At 33.1% G+C, this 23,944-nt stretch overlaps 1 protein-coding gene and 2 long non-coding RNA genes across 3 annotated transcripts; all 3 read left to right on the top strand.

Annotated features, from left to right (window-relative positions):
- Nucleotides 1-803: 803 nt before the first annotated feature.
- LOC108347235 (uncharacterized) lies at nt 804-8,658 on the top strand. The gene is made up of 3 exons (XR_001833851.2): nt 804-1,199; nt 1,278-1,408; nt 8,439-8,658. It is a non-coding gene; the product is annotated as an uncharacterized LOC108347235 (long non-coding RNA).
- A 979-nt stretch (nt 8,659-9,637) lies between these two features.
- Nucleotides 9,638-12,105, top strand: LOC108347337 (uncharacterized). The gene is made up of 3 exons (XR_001833863.2): nt 9,638-10,031; nt 10,135-10,231; nt 12,034-12,105. It is a non-coding gene; the product is annotated as an uncharacterized LOC108347337 (long non-coding RNA).
- A 609-nt stretch (nt 12,106-12,714) lies between these two features.
- LOC108347057 (dirigent protein 22) lies at nt 12,715-13,627 on the top strand. The gene has a single exon (XM_017586171.2). It carries the CDS (start codon nt 12,817-12,819, stop codon nt 13,393-13,395), a length of 579 nt encoding a protein of 192 aa, XP_017441660.1. The 5' UTR covers nt 12,715-12,816; the 3' UTR covers nt 13,396-13,627.
- Nucleotides 13,628-23,944: the final 10,317 nt, after the last annotated feature.

Below are 23,944 nucleotides of genomic sequence, written 5' to 3'. Positions count from 1 at the left end.
TTTACTAGGGACACTCCTTGGAATCTATTATTATACTCTACTAAACTCTCAAACTCATATAGAGGAAGGAGTCTAGGTGGTGAAGAGGGAAAAGGGTTCTTATAGTTAGCTCTCGAGTTATGGATCCCTTTTCTAATAGGCTATAAGAGAAATCACTTTGTCATGAGAAAGGGGGACCATGTACAATTACTAGAATTGTAACACTAAGAATTTTCATTTTACATTACAAAGCAAAGTTTCTAGAGTCTGAGTGGATGCATGCATCCAGATAATTGAGTTTAGGTTATATGTATGCTGATGAATGACAGTTGTTTTGTATTTTCTTTTGCAATGATCACTTCTATAACATAAGTAGACGAGGTTGCAAGTGATTAATGGTACTAGCCAATAGGTCAAGGCTTGTGTTTTGGAGGTGATGTACATAGATAGATCATATGATGTATTTTATTACTCTTGTTTTGTATTTTGAATGATTGTTGTAACTTAAAGGTTTTAAAAGACTTTAATTTGGTGAAAGAACTATAATTACACTATATTGATATGCTTGTAAAATCATAAATGAAAGAGTGTAACGAGACTTTCTCAATTCAAAAGGTTAGAAAGTGCAAAATTAATGAATATCGAGAACACTACAAGAAATTGGCTAATTACCGGCGGCTTAATACCGAAGGCCTTGAGGCCGTCTGTGAAAGTGAGGTGCCGACGGCCATAAAGAAAAGTACCGACGGGCTTAGTGAAATTGAACTACCGAAGGTTAGGAAGACAATAGCGAGGGATATGTGTCCTTCGGTAATAGGCTAGACCCATTAAACCAAGTGATTCGTTCTACTCATCGAGGTCGTCCCCAATTTCCTGAAATTGTGAAAACCTCCCTGCCCTACCTCTCTCGTCTACGTCTGCCATCGTTTTACTTCGTGCTTCCATTCTCTCGGCTACCTCTCTCGTGGCCTCGTTTTCGTTTGTGCTTCCATTATCTCGTCTACCTCTGTTGTTTACCTCTGTCTGTCCGGTGGCATTGTGCGCCTCTCCGTTCTGTTCGGTCTCATCGAGGTTCTTGGTGCCGTTGTGGGTGGGGTAGCCACAAGGGTGGTGTTTCGTCGTCATTACGCTTTGGCGCCATAGGAGTGGTGGTCCGTGGTTGTGCGCGTCAGGCTTGTGTTCAGAGCTGGCGATGTGCAGGGGCTTCCCTTTTGTGCGAGGTAAGTTCTGTGTTTGGTTGATGGGTATTTAATCATTTGATATCAGTTTGATGGCTTGCTGTCCTTTTTTCATATCAGAAGACGACACCTGGGAGGAGTCGAAGCAGTAAAAGAAAATGATAGGGAGATTGGAACACGGGACAGTAAAGGAAAAGAGAAGTGCCTATTAGCGCACCAGCTGAAAAATCCCTTTGCCTTTACTGTAACAAGTAAGCAACCTTCACTCCTTTCCTGTTTATTTATTCATTGGGTCGTGGTATTGTTAGTTTTACTGGAAATGAAATGAAGCTTAGGCAGGGTTACTCTACATCAAAAGGTTTTCTGTTTTTATTGCCCTCCTTTATTGCCATTAAAGTTTTCCTCATCCTTTATGAACCAGAGCACAAGTGATATCCAAATTTTACTTTGTAATTTGATCTTTCTATTATTTCTGTGATTCTAAAGGTGTGTCTGTGTTGACATGTATAAATAATTATATACTTGTAATCTGTATCTTATTTGTTATGCATTTGATTTGATATTATGGATGGTCATTAGTTGCTGTAGAACAAACTTTTTGTGCATTGTTTTTGGAGGACATAAATACATATATTTCTGTTGTTAATAAGTTGGAACTTTTAGCATGATGAACTAAGACCATAGAAGGAGGTGACTATGGATGATTACCGCTCCCTATATGAAGATTATTTTGATTATTATACTTATGTCTCTCACCAGTATTGTCATAATTGTTACAATTCTGCTGATAAGCTCTTTCTATTCTTTTCTCTTTAATAATAGTTATAGGATTTGGCTAGTAGTTGACGTAGTCTTAACCCCCTATATCTGATATTACTTCCATTGTTACTGTCCATCTTGGAACCTCTAGTGGTACTAGTTCCTTCCTTTCATGCTGTATTAAGGTTACTCTTCGTACTATGTATGGTTTTGGTTCCTATGAACACTTCTGTGCCCAAAATAACCCCATAACCTCCCTAATACCTTCCAGCTGATTGACTACTCCAGCTGGGTGCCCCCTATTGTTGCGAGAATCTTTGGTGACCTCCTTAACGTCCCTGGAAATTTTCATTTCAACAAATCTTTGGGGTTGTGGTTCTAATTTGGCTCCTTATATCTCCCTGCAGTCTAACAAAGAAATAGCCCAATAGGTCTTAGTCTTTCAACTCAGATGCTTGTTTATTAATCTTTTAGCAGGTGTATAATGTTTCTTTTTCACATGTTTCAATTCAAATCACAACCTAGCTTTTGTTACAACCTAAACCAATTACAAATACAGAAATTGAAAAATCAAAGTGTTGATTCAACTTTGCACTAGGAAAAATGAACTGTAAATTGAGGTTTTGAGTTGTGAAATTGCACAACAGTGGTTATAAGTTAAATTAGAATTTTATAACAGCTTTAAATCATCAAAACAAAGTATTTTGAGTTATTATTTGGCATAGAAATAGTATATTCCAAAATTTGACCTTATAACAGCTAATAAGGTAGCAAATTAAACAACTACACACCTCATTCTAAGTTATAATGATTCAAACAGCTAGCTATCAATGCAAATGACTGTAGAAAGTGTAAATACACAAAACTAAGCTTGAAAAATACAACTAAACATGATCAAACTGGAACTGGACATTTGAAGGACATCTAACACTGTGAAAACCATAACTTTTTGAGTTAAAATAGAAGTGGAGTAGTGATTTTGAGTTGCAGGCTGTTTATAACTCATTTTAGAGTTTAAAGACAATTAAAATCATCAAATAAAGTTACATAAAAAAAGTTATTCTGGTTTTCAAAGTCTGCACATTATTTTCAAATCTGGTGCAATATCCAAAACCTATTCTAGTGCACATTTTGTTGTTCTGAAGATTTGAACATGTTCATTTGATGTTATTACACATGTCTCAAGTAGTGGCAACTTGTATTAATCCATAAAATGCAAAAAGCATATCTAAGTTGCTTAAAATCCATTAGCAAAGTGCTGTCACAGATTTTAATCAATCTTTTCACTGTGATTGTTATCCTTGCATGTGTTTTACATCTTTAAACATCTGGTAGCTAGTATTTTGCAGCTAGATGTAGTGAATTAGGACTTCCATAAGCTTTGTTTGTGCTGTCCAGTTTGATTCTAGTATTTAATTTCAATTCTGGTGCAAATTTGGTGTAAAAAATGCTGCATAATTAGCTGCAGCAGGGGTGATTTGATGAATGTGATTGTTTTAGTGCATTTTTACCATTAGTGCAAGTTTATTTTGTCATTTGGACCTTGTATGCACTGTTCATTTGGTCAAATTTGAGCCATTATGCAAAATCACTTCCTAAACCATCACTTTTGCCTAAAATTGGAAGTGAACTACTGATTTTTTGCTGCAGTGTGTTTCTTGGTTGTTTAAGTGTTTAAACACATCCAAATTGATGATACAAAGTTGCTCAAAACATCAAATTATGTGTCCAAACGTGTTTGTGCAAAATCACCCTTTAAACCACCAAATTTTGCTCATGTTTGGAAGTAGAGCAGTCATTTTCTGGTGTAGTCTTTTTCTTTATTGTTTAAGTCATTGCACACCTTCAAATTGATGATATAAACTTGCTTGAAGCATCACTTGAGCTGTTGAAATACTTCCAAGCATTTTTGGGTTATGAACCACCATTTTCAAAGTCATTTTCTGGTGCAGTGTGCATTTCAAGTGCTGTTTGAAATTTGACAAACGTTAATCTTTATTTTTGGATTTGCAAAAGCTGGTATGATGTTTCCAGATGGAGTTATATGATCAAAAACAGTATAGAACATCCATAAAGAAGTCTAACTACAAACTCACACTACAAAATATGACACCCTAGAACCTAAAAAGTGTACTAAATAGGTGACAATTTCTTATTACTTGTTACACAAACATTTGGATATTAAGTGGTGGCCCTTGTGTTGTCCAACTTGCAAAATTCTTCACTTTGAAAGTAATGAGTTGCAGCTGGAGCTTTGCCAACCATGAGTGGTGGCTGGACTTTCCTTCCCTATTCCTCTTCTTTCACACGTCCAACTCCATTCAGCCCTGAACTCATCTCCTTTTCTCTCTTAGCTCTTCCACTCCATAGAAGCCTTTCTTTTGAACGTGAGCTGCTGCCATGCTTCTCAAAGAAACCGTGAGCTTCCTTCTTCTTCCCAACTGGATGTGATGGTAGCTACAGCTGCTGGACATGTTTCCCCTCCTTCAAAGGCCGTGAGTGAAGCTTCTCTACGTGGCTAGACTGCTGCAAACTAGACCATGTAGGTAGCTGCAGCTGCTGGTGGAATTATCTTCACTTCATTCACGCTGCAAGTGGCTTCTCTTCACCTAAAACTCAAAGTTTGAGTATTTAGTACCTAAAAAGTGTACTTATAAGGTGACAAATTGTCATTTCACCTAATGTAGACTCATTCTAAGGTATGTGAACATCCTAACATGTCTAAACTAGTGGAATGAAGCTAGGAAACTTGTCAAAAGCAAAGAATTACCTAGCCAGCAAAGGTCAAAGTTGACAACATGTTATCTCACCCAAGTTGCTCATCTCATAAACATTGTTTCTTTCCTCCATCATGGGGTGCCAAAACATCACTTTCCTCCACTAAAACACCAGGACCAGCCTAAGACAAGATCAAAAGTGCTTAAAACTCACTTCTTTTAACAATGGTGACCCCTACTCACCTGACTGAGTACCTGTGTTGGACTTTCTATACAAAATCCAATTTTCTCTCGGGTAATCGTTTACAGTGTCCTTGTAATCGATTACAGTGTCAAAGAAGGTGTAAATTTGATTTCTAAGGCATAATTTGAAAGGTCTTTGAGTATAGATTCCAACAAAACAAGAATCAACTCATTTGGAGTTCGGTGGAGAAAGTTATGAGCAAAAGAACAAGCAAAGGTCAGAGTTGGCAAAAATATATGAAACGCTAACTTGAAACAATAAACTGTACCAACTCAAATGTCCAAAAATTACAAAATAGTAGTCATTGGAAAGATGTTTGAGTCTAGTTTCTAATAAAAAAAGAATCACATCATTTGGAGGTCGGTGGGAAAAGTTATCAGTAAAATAGCCAGCAAAGGTCAAAGTTGACAGCATGTTAACTCACTCAAGTTGCTCATCTCATAAACATTGTTTCTTTCCTCCATCATGGGGTGCCAAAACATCACTTTCCTCCATCATTGGGACATAATCACATCACTAACCTCCCTCTCCCACCACTGAAACACAAGGAACAGCCTAAGACAAGTGCAAAAGTGCCTAAAAGTCACTTTTTTTTCAATGGTGACCCCTGTTCACCTGACTGAGTACCTGTGTTGGACTTTCTGTACAAATTCCAATTTTCTCTCGGGCAATCGTTTACAGGGTTGGTGTAAACGATTACCAGACCCTTGACTGAGTACCCTCCATTATACTTTTTTTTTCAGCTATTCGGTAATTACCGAAGGCTTTTGGCCCTCGGTAATTATCGAAGGCTTTTGGCCCTCGGTAATTACCGAAGGCTTTTGGCCCTCGGTAATTGGCTTTTGGCCCTCGGTAATTACCGAAGGGCAGAAGCCCTCGGTAATGGTTAGCGACAAGCGATTTACCGAAGGATTTTTGGCCGTCGATAGGCCTTCGGTAAACATCCATTATCGACGGCTTTTGGCAATTTCCGAGGGCTTATGGCCTTCGGTAATGCCCTACTTTTTTGTAGTGGAATTGCTACAATTGCTTCGTTGGGTTTGCTTAATACTTAAATTGTAAGAATCCAAAATTATATTTTCTTGTTATATAAACAATTAACATTTATTTATTTATACATGTAAGTTATATATAAATATATTTTACACTTTATATACTATTCTTTTTTTTATCATATTATATTCCATGTTATTTCGGTTAATAAAGTTTTGGACGATTAAACATATTTTTTATATTTAATTTTAAATTTACAACAATTTTGACAAAAAAAAAAACTTAAGTTTTAAAATCAATATCAAACTAATTTATACATATTCAAGTTATTTTTTTTAGAAACTATTATATTAAATTTTAATCTAATTGCTTGAATTTATAAAAATTCAAGATCTTGTTCTAGAAAACATGATAAATTATTTAGATTTATAATAGATTGAATAATAATCGAGTTGATATAATTTAATGAATTTTTTTTCTCTCCTAAGTTTTTTTCTCATTATCTTTCTTTTTTATGTAAACTTAACAGTTGACTATATACTTTTAGAACTCTTAAAACCCCAAGTTAGTGGAAGACATGTGTAGGTGCAAGGGTTTCTGAAATTCAGAAAGTGGAAGACATGTGTGAGATTCAGAGTGGACGATCGGTTTTGACGGTGATATAAAAATCAAATTTTTAAACTTCATGTCACTTTTTCTGCATGCACCCTTCTTCTTCAACATTCTGAGGTTCTCATTTCTCCTCCTTCTCTCTACAAATCTCATACTTCTCTCTAAGAATTCTCATCTTTTTCCTCTTCTGATCAACAATCAGACCACGTCTGAGATCTCCTAGTGTCAAGAGCTTTCTATTACACCGATCAAGTTGTTGGTTTGAGCTAGTAAGTTCATTCGTCTCTTAGTACTGTTGTTTTCTGGCACATGCAAACCAAGTTTCTAGTTGCATGAGTTTATTATCTCATTTTGAGCACACTTCTGGTCTTTTGTTTGGTTTAGTTTCATAAATCGTGACCCGTAGGATGCTAAGATTTCTGGTGGTGAGCTATTCTATACAAATTGTGAGCGTTCGGCTAAGCTTAAGAGGTAAGGGAAGCTTATATAATTTGATTATGATTCTTTGTTCTGAATGGTTGTATGTTTGTCTGATCATTTGATGAAAACGAAGTATTGGTGTTACTGCATGTTTGTTTGAATGAGTGGATAATTTATAAATAATGTGAACTGGGTTAAGATAAGGTTTGATCTTAAGTCTGCAGCATTCTGCGTAATTCTATGTTTGTCACCGAGAGTCATTATTGACCGATCGGTTTTTCTCTTAGTATACTGGTAAATAAGCGTTCGGTCTAAGTATAGCTTCCTCTTTGTAATTAGCTTCGTTAAGGTAATCTATAATACTTAAAGTTTAGAAATTATATTTATTCTTTATTGAAAATAAGTGTTATGTATTTGTATTATATATATATATATATATATATATATATATTCATTATTTTGGTATAAGCTAAGTAGTGCTCGGTCTTAAACCAGGCGCTCGGTCTCAGCGGTGCTCGGTTTTGAACCAAGCGCTCGGTCTCATCATAATACTCAGTTATATTATTTTTGGAATAAAAGTGTTCAACCCTCATTTAGTGTTCGGTTTAAACTCTTAGGTCTCAGATAAAAACTTTCATCATTTTTTGTTAGGTTTAGTTATATGTAATCTATAGTATTCATACATTCCTTGATTTCTGTTAGTAAAGACCTTTCGGTCAAAATGGTTGAGTATCTAGGAAACGTTCCTTATTATTATAAGTGTTAGGCTTCTGATGAGTCTTGTCTCGAATGGACCGTTCGGTCTTGTTCTTCGGATAAGTGAAAGACTGCTCGGTCTTACACTAATCGTTCGGTTATGATAATCTAAAAAGTATTCTCTTGTTCGGTCTTGCTTCTAAGATTGATGTTATCTCTTTCAGTTATGTTCTCAAATGGGATCTGATTTTCATTGGTTTGGTTTGACTGGATTAATGATGAAGTATGATGATATTTAAAATGTGATATGAATTGAATAGTATGGATATGAAAGAGTATTCTAGGGAGGAATATCTCAGGATTTCTTATGGAATGGTAAAGTATGAATGTGGTCATGCTAAGGTGGCATTTATCCTGATATTCTGTGATTACTCATTCTCAAGTAGAGAGGAGTAAGTCATGTGTGAGAATGGCAGAAGGTCCTAGTCCATAGGGTAAGATGGACGACAACATAACGGACTAACCTCGGGTGGCAGCTGTTGAGGGCATCCCAGCTACTACATCACTCGGATGCAAAAACGTCGTAGCTACACAGAATTCATACAGTCCGGACAGTCAGAGTAAAGTGGTCGATCATTGCATTCTTTACTGTATGGTTATTATTGGAAATGTATGATTGGTTTTTGCATGATTGACCTATTGATTTATCTCATATTTATGTGAATTATATGCTTACTGAATTGATTAAATTACATAAGTTTACCCTATTTCCTGTCTTGTCTGTATTGTCCGTTCGGTCGTCATTTTTTGTTGCAATGATCATCCTGTGGATGTGAGCAGAAGGGGACGAGTGTATGCTGGAAGAAGCTTTGGAAGAAGTGGAAGTTAGGACTGAACCTTAAGACCGTTCGGCAGTTAGAGTTATTTTATTTTGTATAACCATTTGGTATAAGCATAGTTTTATAATCGTTCGGTTTAGTCCTTCTTTTTGAAGAGACTAAATTCTCTAGTATTGTTGTAAGGTCGTTCGGCCAAAACGTACCTTTTCTCTTTTAGAACTGAACTGTAATATTGTTAATTGTGAATATTCTATAATATAGTTTTATACTCTATTTTTGGGATGTTTTTTTTTAAATGCGATATGTATTTTAGTTATTGAAGTGAACATAGTTAAAACATAGTTATAAAAGGTACAAAATTCTCTCTAAATATAATACCATGTTTAAAATTTGACTATTGACCTAAAAATAATAGTTATTAGATTTTGACTCAAAATCATTACACTAAAATAAATTAAATCAATGTCACATGATCCATGGGAGTGCTTATTGAGAGAATATAAGGGAGTGCTTGTTTCACATAATATACGATTTTATAACAATGTATGGCGAAACATTTTATAGAAGGATCTCATTTCACATATTCTGATGCTATTATAATTTCTTAAAATAAAATCAAAAAAATTGTTTAATTTAAAATTATAAATTAAAAAGAAAAAGAATTAGCAGTGTATGCGAGAGGGAAAATTTTATTCTTATATTTATAATGGGAAGCCCATTTATTATATTTAATTAAGTTAATCTCTTCCAAGATTCTTCCAACATAAAACTTAAATTTAAAATTGCATTCGAAAAAAATATCATTCGGCTTTATTTTATCTATGATTCTAATTTTCTCTTACGATAAAAAAAATCCGAAACAAACACTGTAATTTCTATTAATATATATTTTTAATTTATTTATAAAAAAAATCATCTTCACCTGATAAATAAATGGATCCTAATAAATATAAATACATAGTAATTTTAAATTATGCAACAATTTCTCTTTTATTTCAACTTTAGGCAATTTCTAAATTTTATTAACTTTTTTTTTTCTAAATTAAGAACTTCAATTTTATATTATTTAAAATATAATTAATAAAAATATAAATAACAATGATACAAATACATTTATTAAATATTTGTTTTCTGTTTTTTTTCCTTATTTAAAATTATAACTATCTCAGGCTAAACCTGTCACGCCCCATTAATTATTCTGCTTAGTCACCTCCCTGCTTCCATTAATACGTGTGACACGTGTTCCGTGCCATTAAAGAAGCACACACCCTCACTCTGCATGCCACCGCCAGGTGTCAAATTGGAAGGTTCTGAGTTTGATAGTGGAAGCCAAGTGGCAACGCAGGAGAGAGTGTCCGTTTGACTTGGGAAGAAAAAAATTAATTTTCTGAAACACTCTTCCCTTCTCTGCGTGCTCCTTCATCTTCCTCAGAAAACCAAACCTCCATTTTTCTCCTCCATCTCTCTAGAGACCTTTTTTCTTCTCTCTTCTGCAACTCACCCTCCTTTGCTCCGTTCACGTTTCAGCACCGTGAGAAGCGTCCCTGCACCGTGAGCTTTCCATCAAACCGATTGGTTTTGGATTCTGAAACGGGTAAGTTTCACGTCCTCAACTACTCTTCATTTTCAACATGCAAGCTTCGTTTTAATCTGCATGCACCTTCTCTGAACCAGTATTGGTTTTTCTGTAATTTTAGTTTGAGGAGTTTTGGGGTTTTAAACGTTAAGGGTAGAGGAGTATACTGGAATCTGTTTCTCTCTCTCTGAAGAACGAACGCACGTTGCTTAATCCGGGTAAGGGAAGCTTATTGGTTTAGTTCATGCAATTTCTGTACTGCATGTGCGTTATGTGATGCTGGAAATATGATTTATGATATTGGACTTTGGAGTTTATGAATATGATTCTGAGATGATATGAGAAAACGATGCATGTATGTACTGGAAATTTTATGCTGAGTGTATGAATGTTCTGTAACGTTGTATGTGGATGATTTTGATATCTGAATGTTAGTATATGATGTTGATTAAAAGCATGAGAAGCATGGAAAAATACTATGGTATGATTGATTTAATGCATGAAAGTGTATACTGGAAAATATGGTTACTGTATGTGGAATGTAAATATGAAAATCCTATGAAAATGAACGTTCGTATCGATACGGTCATTGACCGTTCGGTATTATCAGTAAATTCTTGTAGTAGTCGGACCCTTTCATTTGGAAAGGACTCCCTTTGAGGACGAACGCCCTCTTAAATAGCTTTACGTTTGAGCATTTGGCCAGACGTACACTTCATGAGTGTTGCGTGAGAATTGAGAAACTTGATAACATCCTTTTGAACTCTTAGTCAATTTGTAAGACAAAAATTTGAAGTATCTTATCTTATAGAAATCCCAAACTTCTTTTGATTTTGAATCAGTGAAAGTTCCCTACCTAAAAACGTACGTCCTGAAGTGGCGTTCGGTCTTAGACCGAACGCTCGTCCTAAAAAGAGTGAATGATAAGTAGCGCTCGGTCTGATACCGAACGCTCGTCCTAAAAAGAGTGAATGATAAGTAGCGCTCGGTCTGATACCGAACGCTCGTCCAAAATGCGTATGCGATAAAGAACGCTCGGTCCTATACCGAACGTTCGTTCCTTCCTAAATTATCAACGAATGGTAATAGCGTTCGTCCCAAATTTGAAATAACGTTCGTCCTTAAAATCTAAATAGCGTTCGTCCAATAATCCTAGTAACGTTCGTCCAATATTTCAGTGACGTTCGTCCAAAACTTTCAATTAGTGCTCGGTCATTGACTGGCGGCTGTCTCTTGAATTAAATCATGTTCGTATTCTTTATCTAAATAAGTTGTGATATATCTATCCATTTGATTCGTTCCAGAGTTATTGAATTTAAATTATTCTAAGTAAATTTCAGATCATTCTAGATTCAGTTCATCTAACTGACTCAAGTTCGTGAACAGGCCTTCTTGGTATTGCATTAACGTTCGTCCTCTATTACAAAGAGGGCTGGACGTTCGTTCTTTTATGGAAGTGAAACTAATAATGAAAGTGTTAATAAGATGAAATATTAAGATGTGCGAACACCATGAGAAATGAAATTGTGATTGTTGGTTTTGAACGAGCGTTCCAGGGAGGAACGACTCTTGGTTGGAAATTGAGATTTGTAAGTATGAACGTGGTAAGCTTAGATGGTGGTCCATCCTGATATTCCGTGAGTGCTCGTTCTCAAGTAGAGATGAGTATGTCATGCGGGGGAATGGCAGGAGGTCTAGTCCATAACTGTAACTTGGACATAAAAGACTAACCTCAGGTGGCTACTGATGAGTATTCCAGTCACTCACCTGGGTGCACGGACGCCTTAGCTACACAGGTTTCATACAGTCCGGACGGTCGGTCTAGTATCAGGATTTTGGTTGAGTTAATGTATGAATTGAATGCATGTGTTACGAATAAATTGATATGTTTGTTATGTATGAACTGTATGTTTGACTTGAATTAAATTCAATAAGCTTACCCTTGCATTTCCATTGTGTTGTCTTGTCTATGTATATCCGTCTTGTCAAATGCAATGATCATCCGTGTGGATGTGAGCAGATGGTGAGGCGTTACTTGAAGAAACGCTGGAAGAAGAAAATTTGGAGGACGCCAACCTCGTCGAAGTTGAAGTGAAGGCCGAACAGTGAACGTTCGGTTCTAGTTAGTGTATTTAGAGTAGCGAGCGGCTGTGAGCGAGCGCTCTTTTGACTGTAGATAGTTGGACGTTCGGTCACTATTTTTGAAAACCGTTCGTCCTTACCCTTTTTGTAAACGCTCGTTAATTCTAATATATGAAAGGCCGTTCGGCCATTTGTTTAATCTGTTTCTTTTACTTTTAAAAACTGTTTTGGGTTATTGATACGTGTAATTATTCTAGGTATATGGTTGATGACTGTATAATTTTGGGATGTTACAAAACCTATCTTAATGTTCATGGATATTATAAATTTCAATCAATACTTTTTAAATATAAAAATGTTTTACACTACACAACAATTTAGAAAAATATTATTCTACACAATTTTAATATCACTTAATAATTTTTATAGGAGCAAAATAATGTTAATAAAATTAGATGAAAAAAAGAAGCACTGTAAAAAGTACTATTAAGGACTTTTGTCACAACAATTTGTTTGTATTTTGTGAAAGAAAGTAATGAATGTGGTCACACTATACACCACCAATGAGTTCTAGGAAATGATGCCACCAACAACCACACCCACCCATTCATCTTTTTCCCCACTTTCTCCACTTCTTTGTCTCCTTATAAGCCTTTCACCCTTCACCCCTTTTCCACTCCCAAACCCTTCTTCTCCATCCAAATTTGCCACCAAACACACCATGCCAAACCCATATTCTTTCCTCACATTCTCTCTCCTTCTTCTCCTCTCTTGCCACCTTCTCAATGCCCAAGAACACTCTCAGTTTGGCCATGCCGTAGACCGCAAGCTGTTAGGCCTAAAGAGGAAAGAAAAACTCAGTCATTTCAAGTTCTATTGGCATGACATTCTTACTGGGCGCAACCCCACTTCAGTGTCGGTTGTTCCACCGTCTTTGAAGCTCAACACCACCACAGCTTTCGGCTTGGTCAACATGATCGACAACCCTTTGACTTTGGGGCCCGAATTGAGTTCCAAGCTTGTGGGGAAGGCTCAGGGGTTCTATGCCTCAGCTTCCCAGACCGAGATTGATCTTCTCATGGCCATGAACTTTGCATTCTCTGACGGGAAGTACAATGGCAGCACCATCACCATCTTGGGGAGGAACTGTGTTTTCAACAAGGTGAGGGAGATGCCTGTGATCGGAGGCAGTGGGCTTTTCAGGTTTGCAAGAGGCTATGCAGAGGCTAGGACCCATTGGGTTGATTTCAAGAGTGGGGATGCTATTGTTGAGTACAATGTTTATGTTATGCATTATTGATTATTTATTTGATTATGGTATAGAACAGATCATATACACTTGGCTTTTTCTTTAGCAATTCTCACTCTTTGTTTCTTTTGAGGGATATGGCATTTGCTTTTGCTTTTGATGCCTACCTTTGCCTTTTCATGAAATGGGGCTTATTGCTATGAACCCATCTCTGTTCCCTATTTAATTATGTTGTATTTGTGGTTGGTGTGATATTTAGAATAATAACTTATGATCCTCTTTATATTGCATGCAATTGGAAAACAATGTATGATGTCTTGAACTGATTCAATTGGAGCAAAGGCTTTCTGCAATAGACACAATCTAACATGTAAGAAACTCAAGTATGGTCCATTTAGCAGTGTGAAATTTCCTTCTGCATCTTCCACATTATGATTGTATTGAAATGAAATAAACTATGGATGGTTTCTTGCATAAGAATGTGGCACCATATCTTACACTTGGCAGATTTTGATTGTACATAGTTCAGGAGGGTAAATTATTACTGAGACGGAAAGCGAAATTATACCAGAACTTTCACATTACAGTGTTAATTGCTGATATATTTTACCTGCGTGGAGTGTCTCTAACTCGAATAATCAATTTCACACTGCTTTTCTAGATTTATTTCCCTAATTGACGCAACATTTTAAGAATCATGGCGTTGTTTCACCTTATGATTAATCACTTAATTGACATGAAAGTTACATTGTCACTTCTGCAAGAGATGGACAGATGGTATGTTATCTGGTTTTGGTTACAGAGGTGCAGGGTTTCTAGCATCAGTTTGAAATATTATATCTAATAATTTATTTCATTCTTGGTATCAAATTACAAACTCTTTGAGAGTACCTCAAAGAAAACTCTTAAGAGTATATTCATTAATTGACATGAGTTAATTTTAGATATTGTTTGGTCCTCTGATATAAATGAGCCATTAAAGATAAGAATTTGGTTGATTAAACAAAAAATTTCTCGATTTAATAAAAGCTTACTAAATAATTCATTTTCACAAGATATAGAATAAAACTTATTAAAATAGATTTCTAATAACTAAAAAAAAACTATAAATCTAATGAATTCCATAAAAACTCTTGAAAAGTTGTTTGACGAACAAGAATTAGTTTTCGACCAATAGAAAAGCAAACAACTTGCTTTCTAACCAAAACTTACGTTTTAATATATGTACTATATTTGATGTAGAAAATCTCAAAGACCCACTACTCACAAGTCCTCACGACACGTTCAAGTCATAAAACTTGAGGACAAACGCCATGTCCAAGTCCCACAACACATAGATGTAATAAGTGCTCAAACATTTTTCTTCACCAACATTTGAAAAGTTTTCTATATATCTACCATCAAGGAAACCCCACCAATACGTTACCTTTTACAAGATTCAGGATGCATCTATATAGGACTTTATTTTCTAATTATTTTCAACATTTTGGCTTTTTAAAACTAATAATAGGGGTTAAAGGGTAGTTTCGCCAAGCAAAGTAATTCATTAGCCCATAATATTAAATTTTTGTAGATTAAGTTAGAACTTTCAATTCACTAATTGTCTCATCCGATCCAACAAACCTCTCAATTAGGAGGACGGATTCAGTGACTTTTTTACGAGAAAATTCACGTAATTTTGCTTAATTTTTTTAGTTGATTTTTTTTATATTTTTTCTTTAAAAATTAAAATTAGTCATTCAATACACGAAAATTAATACAAGTTATGTAATTTTTTCGCGGAATCTGTCTCCCAAGTTAAAGGCATCACAAAACTAACTGACTCGTTAGTCCACTATTTTAATTAAAATTTAAAATAAAGATAATTAAAAAAAAACGGCATATGTTAAGTAATATCATGAGCTTTGACACTTTAGCTACTCTACTACGTCTAAAGTGTAACAATAATATGATATTACATGGAAATTTGAATATAAAAGAGGAACAAATACAAAAACATTACCTGTCCAAATCAAACTCATGCTCATAAACAAAATAAATAAATAAGACTCACACTAAATAATTAAGCAAAACGAAAATGAGAGATTGATATCAATTGTGAAAAAACTCTAGACTAATCACAGGAACTAAAACAATAAATCACTTAAAATATAATTTATTATTAATCATAAAATTAATAAGACTATCGTCATAATGATTGTCTTCAAGATAAATACGAGAGATATTAAAGTCTGTATCATCACAACTTTTAATGCACTTCATCAATCTTCCTCTAAGAGGCCCAGAAATAGGCTAAAGAGAAAAAAAAGCTTGACATATCATGGTAGAGTCACATACCAACAACAAATATGTATAACCACAAGCCAATAAAATCTCTATGGCAAAAATAACATCCAAAAACTACACATAGAAGTTTATTAACTTCAAGACAAGAAGAGAAATTGTCAACGTGTTCACGATGACTTCCTCTAAAATTGTTGCCACAAGCAGCATGACTTCATCTTCTAATAGCTCCATCAGTATTGATTTTAATCCATCAAAAACATTAGACATCTTCCGAATGATTTGTAGAAGTCTAAGTTCTTTCCGAAGACTATTTGAGGAATTATCTAATAATTTGATGTGTCATTGAATTGTGTATATAACCATATCCAAATTCAAACTCTTTTATAACCTAAAATGGTTTCTTATTCTCCACAACATAAAAACATAAAAAATGTAAACAAAAAATGACTAAAAACACAACAAAGAGAGAGAGTGAATTAGTTGAAAAAAAAAACCTTTTATAATTTTTGAATAAAATTGGTTTTAAACTGTTGATGATAAGAAAAATTAAGTGCAATATTCAATGAACATCAAAAAGCAACAAAGAATTCAAGATAATGATAAGTCTTAAAATTCTCACATCGATTAGAGATAAGGTCAATTTATAGTAAATAAGTGGGTATAAACCTTACCTTATAAACTGATTTTATGAGGTTGAGTTAGACTTAAAGTTTTAAGGTTCACTTCTTAACAATAGGAAATAAAACATATATATGAATACCCAAAAATGTGTATACTAGTTCAATTCTTTTTGAATATTTAGCCAATTGATAAAAAAAACCTGAACTGAATTTTTTTTCACTAAACAATTTATTTATCCAAACTAGAGCATCTAGAAAACTAAAAACACTTTATTGAAACACCTTTAAGAGGATCTGCATTAGGTGAAACTCACTCAAATACCTAAAATACATACACCAAAAACGTTATGCAGACTAACAAATCAAATTACAATAAAAGAAAAAATATCAAATGATATGTGACAAATTTCACAACAAATCAACTAACAACTGATAACTCTTCCTTGATGAACCTCGATAAATATTTCTTTTAAAATTATTCTATTATGTAAAATCATTTTTCAAAAATATTTTTAAATTACAATAAAAACCTGTCTTGATTTAAAAAAAAAAGGTAAAAAATTGTAATTCTAAGACCTTCCCTTTAAAATAAATTGAAATAAATAAACAAATGGTTATCATTAAAAATAATCTATTAATATGTTCAATCATCGACCAAATACTTCAAAACTAGTCTAGTTGATTATTGTTTAAACCTAATTGATTATTTTCGAAAGATTGAATTTTTTTTTTGAAAAAGCTTGGTATAATCAATTATGTCCCAACCTCATCGATTATATATGAAATAAATGAAATATCTATTTACACAAAAATAATTTATTTATATTCAATATAATCTATTAAATGTACAATTTGAAAAGAGTTTATATGAATTGAGATGATCAAAATTTTACAGCCTACTTAGGTGAGTTAGGCTGTCTCACTCCATTTTTACGCATGCTACCAAAAGTAACTCGATTAAAAGTTACTTTATTTTCTAACTCTTTTCATAATATTAGTTTCTAAGACGAAAAAATGTTTCTTATATGTTACTGTTTTCACCCTTCTTGGTGAGAGAAATATTAAAACACTTTCTAGTTTCTATCACAATCTTTTGAATATACTTGAAGTTTAATATAAATTATACAATTTTATGAATATTACTACTTTTTATTGATCTTCAAATTTTGTAACGTTTATAAATGGAAGATTTTCACGAAAAAAAGAAGGAAAAATATAAAGTAGTCGACTCAATTTATTCATATAGATAAATAATAAAATTGTAAATCAACATATTTTAGATATATCGATTAGCCCTAAAAACCAAAGTGTTGGTGGGTAAATTCGTATAAAAAAGATAATTGTCTTCAAAGATGAAAGGTGTAAAGATAATGTATTGAAGAAAGTGTAAGAAGAAATTATTTACTGAAGACTCGAGAAATTATAACCATCATGTTAATATATTGTCAAGAATGTGTAAGAAAATAAGTTTTGAAAGTTATTTGTCTATTATTGATGAATGATGAAGTTATGAAAAGACTTGGAGCAATTGAAAGTCTATCTTGAAAGTGCCATTTTAATATTGCTTAATATTTTTGTGCAAAAAGGATAAACTCTAAAATTGCTTAATATTTTTCTCTACATAGGTTTTTCTTATTTACAATTAAATATGAAAAGAAAAATCTATATTGAGAATCTATAACCTCAAAATCACAAAATAAAACAAAAATTTATTTGCCATATTGAAAGTCTTTTTTTTACCAAAATTTATTAAGAGATTCTAATAAAATTGGGTCTTCATCCTGACGTTATTCTAAAGTATCGATTAACTTTATAAGTTGCGAAAGGTTTTATGATACACGCGTGTTTTTTAATCTAGCTGTGGTTCATGTGTACCTATTATTTACAAGGAAACATAAGATATGAACACATTCAAATGTTTGAATATATAATGCCCAACCCTGAAATGGGGTTGTTGAAGTCAAATTTATTTGAATTCGAACTGATATCATGTAATCATTGACATTACAGTGGTGTCATCTTATATACCCTTTAAAATTTGTCTTCTTTTCTTTTTTATATTTAATCGTACCCTTTTCGTGTTTTCAACTGTAATTTTTGGTCTCTTTGTGTGGTGGATTAGGTAATGCCGATTCTAATGTGATCCAAACCATAGTAATTCAAATTTTAATAATAGTGTCATGCGGCAAAATCCTCAAAAGCTGTCGTATATGTTTCTTTTATTCTAGGATCGTGCTTTCTAGAATCGTCATTGTGACGTTTTCCAAATCTTCCATAATAAGGCTCTTTCGTACATTAGCTTGAGAATTATTTTAGCCTCGCTTCTAAGATTTGCCCTTAAGTATCTATATGTTTTCCATTCAAGATATTGAAGATACTTATAAAAACTATCACACTTTTATAATGTTTTATTTATATTTTAATTTTTTACCACTTCCATATTTTACTGTATACATATTGATAGGATTCAAGTGACAGAATAACGAGTGATTATTCCTGCACCTCACCAGTCTCATCCTGTATCTCTTTATTTTTCGATTATTTCAATTGTGCCCTTGTCAGAAGCATGTAACTATAAAAAATCTTTTCACTGTTGTTTGTATGTGGTATTTGTATGTGTTGTTTATATGTGCTGAGATGCATTTCTGGATTAGATGCATTTCTGGGTTAGATGCATTTCTGGGTTGAATAAGAATAAGGTCGATGCCTTAATCGCAGTGATTGAGAGGACGTCAGTGTTGGGTTGAATGCATTTTTAGGTTAGATGAGACGAAGGTATGGGTTAGATGTATTTCTGGGTTGGTTGGGATGAAGATCGAGTCGAGGCCTAGTGGTTGAGAGCATGTCAGCGAAAGAATGGTAGCAGAGGTTGCCGCAATTGAAAGTGCGATTGAATGTCCACCGTAACCACAATTGGAAGTGAACATCGCGTCGTAATTGAAAACGCAGTTCATATCACACCGCAGTGGGAACTGCGGTAGCCGCACTTCGAAGTGCAACTCATTTAGGTCTAGAATTGAATTGTACTGAAGAATGCTTTCTTACTCTTTCTGTTTTGTTTTGATTTACTAGTTTTTTTTAATTTGATTTGTTTTTTATTTTTTTATTAATTTATTTAAATATTTAATATTTTACCGTTAATATTTTTTAATTTGTATTTTTTTTATATTTGATATTTATTTAAATATTATTTTTACTGTAATTAATTTTGTTAATTTCCAAATTTAAATTTGTTTGTTAATTTTTTAATCTATAATTCTTTATTAATATTTTATTTTTCAATATAAATTATTATTTAATTATTTGTTGTATTTTTTTAGTTTTTGATTAGTTTATTAATTTAAATTTAATTTATTGTCTTTTTGTGGTTTTTAATTAAATCATTATTGTATTATTTTCAGATTTTATTAAATGAAGGATGTGAACTGGGAGAAGCACTCCAGAATAATTGTAGCTATAGCGTTGCCGTACAATGAAGTTGCAGAGTTTGCAACGTGGTTGTGTGGTTGATTTGATTTCCGACAGTATATGTAACACATTGCGTGCGATTCAAACTTTTGTTTTTTCTGACCCAATGAAGCTCTCTTGAAATTTTCTTTATTTTATGAATGAGATGAGTGAAGGAAACTGTGGGAACTGTTTCTGGCACCAGCATTATGCAGAGGTATGCAGAAGGTGCTAGATGAAATGAGTGTCTGTGGTATGGCCTTTCAGTGTCATTATTCAATGTTTCTTGAGAAGAGAGATGTTGAAAGCCGAAGAGAATTGATCGTGTCTTGGCTGAAAATGAATGCTACGCATGATAGTTGAATCTCAGTGCTCTTGATGCAGAGAAGGGTTTTCCAGTGTTCAGGATAGCAGAACACTGTGTAGTTGCTTATTGCCTTTCATATCATGGGAAGGGCAGTTGTAAAATAACTCTTAGAGATGAGTTGTCTTTACGCTCTCTGCTTCACATTAAAGTAATAATAGTTGTAAAATAACTTCCTGAATTCATTTTTAATGCTTCACATTGTAAAACCGCTGGCAATAGTTGGAAACAAGCAGATGAAGCAGTCGCTTTTCTAACTGCGTGCACATTAAATTGGTGTGGAAACAAACACAAACCCAATCTTAGTGTTGTTGCTTGCAGATTCCATTACCGATTGTAGTGAAACATAGCTGTGTCGTCTTTCAGGGAAAAGACATTTTAGTCATTTGCCATGTACATGGTGAGAGAAATATTGGACTTTGGAACCATATATGTTGGTGTTTTCTTGCTTTTGTGCTCTTCATGTGGTACTTTAGTTATGATGGTAGGTATTGAGTGACTTATTTCTTAAGTTTGAGAATGTGTGTGGCATATGTTTTACACCTATTATTATATGATAAAGGAACATATGACAAGTATGAACATATTTATAGTATCCCCATTGTTGCTTGGGATTTAACAAAAGGGTTCAAAAATCTATTCAATTGTTCCATTCAAGTTGAGAGAAGATTATATTATAGAACACTTAAGGTAAATTTGTATGCAATTAACAAATAGTCATGGACTCTCGTAGATAAACTTTATAACCAGCAAGTGATTTGAAGTTCTTCAAATTTAATAACTTAGGTTACCGACCAATCAACCTAATTCATGAAATTCACACCTAATTAAGCCCCTTCCACGTCCAAATTTTCCCCGAATATTTAGGTGTTCCTGGTCTAAATTTGTAGATGGTTGTAGGTTAACAAACAAAAAGAGAGAGTAGATGTTTGTAGTTCATAACATTTATACAAATAGAAACAAACTAGGAGTAGAGTGACTAAAATGGATGAGTTCTAAACGTGAATTTGTAATTTAAATTGAATTGCCTTGTTTTAATTAGAGCTTTTAACATGCAAATAAAATGGGTTTAGATGAAGTGGACTCAGCTTTTTGGGGGTTGTGATGTTTTAAAAAAATATTAATTATACTATTAAAAAATAAAAAAAATAAGTATTACTTCATTAATATATGTGGTATAATTATATCAAATTGTTATACTTAAATTGAAATCAATTTCATTCATGTGATTTAGATTTTAAAATAAAATATATTCCTTTTAAATTTTGGATCTAATTTTTTTTTAATTTCTTTAGAAAGGGATCAAAATAACTTATTATATAATATGAGGTCGAATTGAACTTAAAATTTACAGTATGTTTTGATTTGAGTCATCACATTGACCCTATAATTAAACCGTCCGACCTATTTTGATAAATCTAATTAAAATTACACAGTTAAAATTGTAGGATCTAAATATGTTACCCATCAACCCAATTAAATTATATTTTTTTTGTGGGTAGCTGAGTGATTAGGTTTAGTTGATTCCCTTCCGTACAACCAGTTAAAATATTAAATTGGTAACATATTTATGAACTTTAAACCCGATTAATTCAATTCAACCAAATTACATAATAAATGTATAATAAAATTAATTTCCCTAACATTTTACTATAAAGTAATAATTTTGGTTTTGATAATATAAATTTTCTTTTATGAATATTATTATAACTAAACATTTCATACCACATATGTTATGACTAAATATTTCATATTTGACAACAATATCTTAGAAGGTTGTTGCGTAATGTTACCTTATAAATATTATGTTAGAAAACATTAAAAATGTTGATTTGGTGTTCTTTTTAAGAGTTAAAGAGCTAAAAATGTGTTTTTAATTACTCTATTGAATGATTTAACTTTACTCAATTATAGTGGGATTAGATTGATAAATAAAAAAATTAACTCAATATGACAAAATTTAATTAAATTAAGTTGAAAATTATACTAAATTACACATAACCTTCTACTCCCTTGCTAGAATGTTGTAGGGTGAAAAAAAAATACAAAAGAGAATGGAGTTGTGTTTTCCACACTTTTTTAAAATAGTACAAAATTGCTCCGTATAAGGCATAAAGACGTTCAAAAGAAATACTAATACCAAAGGAAAGAAAACGCATATAATATTCCCATTTCATTTCTTGTAATAGTTCTTCCCCTCTTGAAAGTGATATATGCAAAATAGGTTTCTATAGAAAATAAATAAATTTAAGATATATATATATATATATATATATATATATATATATATATATATATATATATATATATATATATATTGTCTTGCATGAAGACTTGTTTTCTTTTCAATCAAGTGTTTTCTTACTTAGATATTAAGCACAAATAAATGAATTCACCGCGCACTACCTTAGTACTGTCTGATTTTGCTGCACCTCCCACTTTCATTTCTTCACCATGAAGAATGTAGGTTTTTTTTATTGATAAACTTCGCTTATAAAAAAGTTATGGGTTGCACACATACATTGCATATGAGTTGAAATGTTGAAATATTGAATGATATAATAGTTTCTATTATTTTTCTTCTTCTTTTTTTTCCAAGATCCTGATTATGTGTGATGAGGTTATCAATATTTCATCCCAGTAATATAAAGTTGGTATTAGAGTTAGAAAGTAAGGTGGGTAATGTGAATGAAAAAACAAAAGTTGAATGAGTTAGAAATGCCGTGTTTTTACTTGTTATAAAAAATTAGAGTTGATAGTGTTCATGAAAAAAAAATTATCAAAGAGCATCAACTCATTATGTAAAGTGTAAGTGTAATCTCCTAGTAAGTATAAACTGTGTAGTGGTATATTTGTAATAAAGATTAAATTTATTATGTTAATTTTATGTTCATAAGTCCTTCAATTGTTTGTATTTATTTTTTCAAACCCTAAACTTTCGTCTTATACCTTTCAACATTCTTTTCTTTGCCTTTTTCATTTTGTTCTCTCGATATGAATTTGCTTTTGGTATCATTCCAAAAGGCTCCTAACAATCTTTTCCTCAAATAAAAGACTATGGTTCTCCACCTCCCCTATAACAAAAGTCTTTTTTTATCCTCGAGTATACCATGGTCTGCACACCCATGGTCACACAACCGAGCATCTCTTGCTCTCCACTTCTCATGATTCATTTGGCTATCTGTCACCGGCTACTTGCTAGGGTTTCACCTTACCATGGAGAGACGTACTCGTCTGAGCCTGGTCACCAGACCTGAACCATCGGCTCTGATACCAATTGTAGGGAGGTTCAACACAATCATAGATCTCCCCACAGGTAAGATATTGTCTACTATGGGTCAAGTCCTCACGGATTTGCTTTTGGTACCACTTCAAAAGGCCTCTTACCAAGGAAGGTATCTTATGTGTATATAAACTCATGTTCATCTCTTGTTTTATCTAATGTGGGACTTTGTTTGTATCCTAACAGTTTTCCCTCAACATCACCAAAACCAAAATCAGGTTTGTATATTTTTCCATCTAACTTTCACTCATTGATAAATCTTTGTCTCTTGTTTATTTGTGTGCTTGTGACTCTATTTAAATATTGATTTTGTAAAATGTAAAGGAATATGAATCAAGTAATATGTTTAATAAGTGGTTTTGTACATCAACTTTGTTGAAGAGTGTGGAATAGTGGTGTAGGTTTCTTGCGAGTGTTTCCATTTTATAGGGAAGGTTGTGCAAGAATAAGTTCCATTGAATAGATAATGGACTATATAGTTAGGTTTGCTAATTGTTGAAAATGTGAGATTCCTTAAAGTTGGAAATGGATGAGTAATGTTGTCCTTTGACATGGCCACAAAGAAAAGGATTCAAATTAGTAAAATTGGGAATGCTATTG

Source organism: Vigna angularis, chromosome 9 (assembly GCF_016808095.1).
Source record: "Vigna angularis cultivar LongXiaoDou No.4 chromosome 9, ASM1680809v1, whole genome shotgun sequence".
Lineage (NCBI taxonomy): Eukaryota > Viridiplantae > Streptophyta > Magnoliopsida > Fabales > Fabaceae > Vigna > Vigna angularis.
This window is presented reverse-complemented; position numbering and strand designations above follow the sequence as displayed.

Bases quoted from the DNA above. Each gene is read 5' to 3' on its own strand.
- LOC108347057 (XM_017586171.2), top strand. From the start codon at position 12,817: ATGCCAAACCCATATTCTTTCCTCACATTCTCTCTCCTTCTTCTCCTC.